Source organism: Ipomoea nil, unplaced genomic scaffold (assembly GCF_001879475.1).
Source record: "Ipomoea nil cultivar Tokyo-kokei standard unplaced genomic scaffold, Asagao_1.1 scaffold1317, whole genome shotgun sequence".
In the NCBI taxonomy this organism is placed as follows: Eukaryota; Viridiplantae; Streptophyta; class Magnoliopsida; order Solanales; family Convolvulaceae; genus Ipomoea; species Ipomoea nil.
This window is the reverse complement of record NW_017617745.1, coordinates 696,454-702,257: the sequence shown is the minus strand read 5'-3', so window position 1 is coordinate 702,257 and position 5,804 is coordinate 696,454. Positions and strand designations below refer to the sequence as shown.

General features: G+C 30.3%; 1 protein-coding gene across 1 annotated transcript; it reads right to left on the bottom strand.

The window, feature by feature from the left end:
* Positions 1 to 1,729: 1,729 nt before the first annotated feature.
* LOC109185303 (ethylene-responsive transcription factor 2-like) lies at positions 1,730 to 2,673 on the bottom strand. The gene has a single exon (XM_019335281.1). It carries the CDS (start codon positions 2,607 to 2,609, stop codon positions 1,890 to 1,892), a length of 720 nt encoding a protein of 239 aa, XP_019190826.1. The 5' UTR covers positions 2,610 to 2,673; the 3' UTR covers positions 1,730 to 1,889.
* Between the last annotated feature and the right edge of the window lie 3,131 nt (positions 2,674 to 5,804).

The following is a 5,804-nucleotide window of genomic DNA, read 5'->3' as shown; positions in this document are numbered from 1 at the left end:
AAAAAAAAAAACAGATTGTCTGCTCCTCAAAGGAGAAGCCGACAATCCGACTTCTCCGTCCCGTCCAACTGGACAGAGAAGCCATGAAGGCCTCTCCGTCCAGTTGGACAGAACTAGATGGAGAAACCTACCATGACTTCTCCGTCCAAACGGAGGAGCCAAGCCGGCTTCTCCATCCAATTGATCGGAGGACCAGACTTCTCCGATCGAGATTTTTTTTAATAATTAATTTAATTATTTTATTTAAATTAAAAATATTTTTTTTATTTTTTTATTTTTTTATTTTAAAAATTACCAGTTACCTGAAGGTAACCTATTAATTAACTTAATTACATTAAAATGAGAAGTTAAAATATCTAATTAATTTTTTTTAATAAGTTAATTACACTTTAATTTATAATTAAAGTGCCTATTTAATCCTTATCAAGGTGAGCAAACATAGTATTAAACCCTATCTTTAAAGCACTAATTAGTTTCTTCTAAAAGAAAAGTACTAATTAGTTGACGTCATCCATCCATCATTATAGATTTCATAAAGTTTTTTGGGAGAAGAAGATTTCATAAAGCTTATTAATTAATTAATATAGTGAGCCAAGTTATCAGCAAGAATGTCCATTGTTGATTATCTATCACGATTTTTTAATCTTTTAAGTCACCATCATCCCCTCATATTCAACACACTGTTTTGTGTGTGTGTGTGTATATATATATATATATATATATATATATATATATATATATATATATATATATATATATATATATTTCAAGTTTTATTATAAGAAATTGAATTGAAGTTTATATATGTAATAATTTGCACTCTAAATTATAAAAACATGCATGAACTTTACATTATTAAACACAACAAATTATTTGCACATCTATTACATTCTCATATTAAAATCACATTCCAACTTTTACATATTTTTTTATTCAATTAACTTGTATTGATGGCAAATACTGGTAAATAATATACAAATATTTAATGAATTTTTCTTATTTTAAACATTATAAAAATTACAGTATTTGTTAGTAATTTAATATTGTGCAATTATAAGTGAAAAATATCGTACTTGATATTTTTTTTAGTACTACTCAAAAAATAGTGACTCAATTGGCAAGGACGGAGCCAAAGGGGGCATGGGGGGGGGGGGGGGGAAGCTGCCCCCCTTCACCCCACCCCACCCTATATATAATCATTGTATGTATATATGTACATATAGTACATGATTTAGTATTAGTATAAAAAAAGTATTAAATGTTAACAAGAAATGAATTAGTTTAGTTGGTAGAACACATGTTTGGTAATACTAAAGGTCAAGGGTTTGAATCCTTTTTTCACACACACACACACACACACACACATTCTTTTATATTAATAATGAGATGTGTAATTTATAATGTGTTTTCTATTCAAATTATTTTATCAAATTACTTATGTTTCATATTTTGTTATGAATATTTTTATAAAGTTTCGATGTGTTTGTTTTAATGTTTTTATTGATTCGTCCCTACTTCTTCGCCCCCTCAACCGAATTTCTGGCTCTGTCCCTATCCAACGGAACTCAAACACACAACTTTCAATATAAAAGAGCAACTTGGTGTCACTAGATCACAAGGTTCTTAGCATTAGTTATTGAAAAAAAAGGTTAACCGATCAATTATTCATTACTAATTATTTTTGTTAGTAATTGAGAGATAAGACTACAAATGCAATTTTCATTAGTTATTTGAATCCTAATTTACCAGAAAGATAAATAAAATTGTACGATATTTTTTTGATAGCTTCATAAAGCCAAAATGCCCAAAAAAAAATAGATCAACCAGACAACCATGCTATATTAATATTACCCAAAAAAAAAATAAAAAAAAATCTCTTTTTTAGTTGATTAATTTGATATGACCCGACCCGGCTCCGTGGCTTTAGAAAGCTTCTTCCTCCTCTTAGGACAGCCATCCTCGCACGTCACTGAAGAGGAAGGAGAACAATTTTCCGGCGACGGCAGCCTCTTCTTCGCCGTGATTCTAACTGGCTCCGGCTCGCCGGAATTGATCCTGAGCGGGAAATTCAGCAAGGCACGTGATCCGCGCATGCGGTAGGCCGCCTTGTCGTAGGCCAACGCCGCATCCTCCGCGGTCTCGTATGTCCCCAGCCACACGCGGGCGCCGTTCTTGGCCGGGTCCCTTATCTCCGCCGCGAACTTCCCCCACGGCCGCCGCCTCACGCCCCTGTAATGCTTCTGCATTACTTCTTGCGGAGCCGCCGCCGCCGCCGGCTCAGCCGCCTCCACTTCCGGAGGAGACGCCGCCGTGAAATCCCAAATCCCCGGAATCCCGTTGAACCCCATTTCTGGCTCATCCTTCACCACGCTCGTCGCCGCCGCCGTGGCAGCCACCGCGGGCATCCACCCAGAGCTATTATCTCCGGGAACTGTCGATTCCCCCCAATTCTCACCCAAACAAGGAAACGAGCTCCTCCCGGAACTGCTACTCCGGCAGAAATCCTGCTGAGTTTCCGCCGGAGTGTGAAAATCATCCAGAAAGTAAAATCGCTGAATAGAATCAAGAAAAGCAGAATCGAACATAAATTCAGTATCCTCGTACATCATTTTAGCAGATTCAATTTCTTCTTAAAGCCGGGGACTGTTTTGTTCCAAGGAATTGAAGTGAAAATGGCGGAGAGTGGGGTTTATATACGGTTAAACATACATGCATACAGGTGAAAATTTTGAGGCTTTTATCGCTGCAAAAATTAATAAAATATTTAGTATTCAACCTGGTAAGGATTTTAAGGCGGTCGTGGCTTCCATGCAGTTTCCGATGTGAAGAAAAGTTCTCGGAGTTTTTTTCTCACGTGTTTTTGCGGAATTTTTTTATTTTTTTACTCATTATTTTATCGACGCCTTCTAATTTTGCAGCAGATTGCTGCTTTGTCATTTCTATAGTAGCAAAAATGTTGACTCTAAAATCTTTTACTTGAGATCTACTATCCATTTTTGTTTTGTTAAAGTAAATTTAAAATATTTTAAATTAAAAAGTGAATTTTGTATATGTATACGCTAGGGTCCGTTTGGTAACCTGGAATATGTTTTTCGAAAAATGACTCATTTTTTGAAAAGTATTTTAATTTTTTGGTGTTTGGCTGAATGTTAGAAAATTATCTTTTTTTTTATGTTTGGCGGAAAGTTAAGAAATTACATTTTTTCTGTTTGATTCATTCTTTTTTTTTGAAAATAAACATACTATTTGTTATAATAATAATAATAATAATAATAATAATAATAATAATAATATGTGGTGATGGTAGGGTAGTGGTGGTGTTGGTGGTGGTGTAGTGATTGTGCTGGTGGTGGCGGTGGTGGTAGTGATTGTGGTTATAATAATAATCCGGAAAGTAACTTTAAAAAAAAAAAATGAGAGAGGAAGAGATATAGAAAATAAAGAATGTGGACAATATTTTTTGACTAAAAATTAGGAAGATATTTTTCACCAAATTGGATCTTTTTCCTGTTGACTGGAATGAATAATTTTCTTTGACTTTATTTTTCTTGAGTATCCAAATACTAAAAAATCTAAAAAAAAAAAAAAAAGAAAAAAAGAAAAAGACTTTCGAAAGTCATTTTGCGAACTTTCAAAACAACCCTGAATGATAATTATTTTACAATAGCTTATGAAATGTTTGTCCTTTAAAAGCTTGCGTCGTGGAAAACCAAAGAAGGTATATGGCATCGGAAATTATGATGATGAAAGACAATAAAATTGTGTGGCATGTTGCGATGGTTGCAGACTATGAACATTTACGTAATGTTTTGGTGAAATGATGAAATTATGAGGAAAATAATTATAATTTGGTGGGAAAAGAATAATGTAAAATAAAGTTGAAATTTAAATTATATTATTTTATAAGGAGAAATAAAGTATTGAAAAACAAAAAGAAAAAAGTGGTTTAAAAATTAAAATATCTCTAAATAATAATAATAATAATAATAATAATAATAATAATAAAAGAGTAAATATGTCATTTCATTCCTTTTTCCTTGGTTGAATTGCAATTTACCCCATTACATCAACAGTTGGACGACGTACGATGTTTAATTTTCTTGGCTAACATAAGTTTTGATATTCTCCATATTTGACCAAGACCATCTTACAATTCAATCATATATGTGGTATATTATTATTATTATTATTATTATTATTATTATTATTATTATTATTATTATTATTATTATTATTATTATTATTATTATTATTATTATTATTATTATTATTATTATTATTATTATTATTATTATTATATTTTTGTCTCTTTCTTTGTTTTAAAAATATATTATCATTAAGATAACAACTGAATAAATACTAACGAATAGACAAGAATCGTATCACCAGCGGTGATTTCCTAACTTTTTAGTGATACCCTATGATACAAGTATACAATCATGGGCAAATTATTGTATGGACCATGATTTACACAATGTTATATGGATCATAACAAAAAATACATTCTTAATATATTAAATGTACATTATTTTTGTACTGGATGTATATTATACAATATAATGTACACTCAATACAAAAATAATGTATATCCCCTGAATACAATGTACATTATTTTTGTACTGAATGTACATTATTTTACAGTATACTAAATATGGTCCACATAACTTGTGTGGACTATAGTCCATACAATAATGATTGACAATCATGGGTGTAGTTTCCATTATTATTATTACTATACTACTTTTTCTACGCGCTTTGCGCGAATAGGATAATGCCTAATGATTCTTTTTAAATAAGTACTTCAAATTATATCAATGTAATATTATATAGAAGATGTTCATGTATAAGTAAATAAATATTGAATTTGTTATTAAATCAGTAATTTAAAGTATATAAATGCAAGATAATATATGAGAGATTGATTATATATAACTGTCACAAAAATAAATGGAATAAGGTTCAAATTAAATTGGCCACTAAACGTAACCTGAAAATGCAATTAGGTCACTGAAGAAAAAAAAAAGTACAATTAGGCCACTGAACACTCCAAATGTATGCAATTTCACCTAATAACAGGTTACCTGCTTACATGGAAGCTAAGTTGACATTTGAAATAAATTTAAATAAATTTTAATAATAAAAATTTTTAAAAAATTAAAAAAATTTAAAAAAAAACGATGGGGTGGCCGTCGGCTACCCCGTCTGTTTTATTTTTATTTTTTTATTCACATTTTTTCATTTTTAAATAAAAATTATTATTAAAATTTATTAAAAAGTATTTAAAATGTCAACTCAGCTGTCACGTAAGTAGGTAATTAACCTCCTATTCAGTGAAATTGCATACACTTAGAGTGTTCAATGGCTTAATTGCACGTTTTTGGAGTGTTCAGTGGCCTAATTGCATTTTCATGTTACGTTCAATGGCCAATTTGAACCTTATTCCAAAATAAATGTTTGCAACTTTGTAATAACGCTAGTCTAAATACTTAGTCTAAAAGTGATAGTCTAAATAAATACAACTTTTGGTTTAAATTTCTCTAATTCTCGTTTGGGTATCATTGTCATTGTCTTCATCTTTAGTACATGTTTTTTTATTTTATTTTATTTATTTATTTATTTATATATATATATATATATATATATATATATATATATATATATATATATATATATATATATATATATATATATATATATATATATATATATATTTTTTTTTTGGGTTGGTAGCATAGATGGATTTATCATGTAATGAGATTATGGTGTAGGAAACTTTAGATTTGCTTTATTGTGTATATGGCTGA

What these genes read in the sequence shown, in the direction of transcription:
- LOC109185303 (XM_019335281.1), bottom strand. Translation starts at nt 2,609, where the DNA reads ATGATGTACGAGGATACTGAATTTATGTTCGATTCTGCTTTTCTTGAT.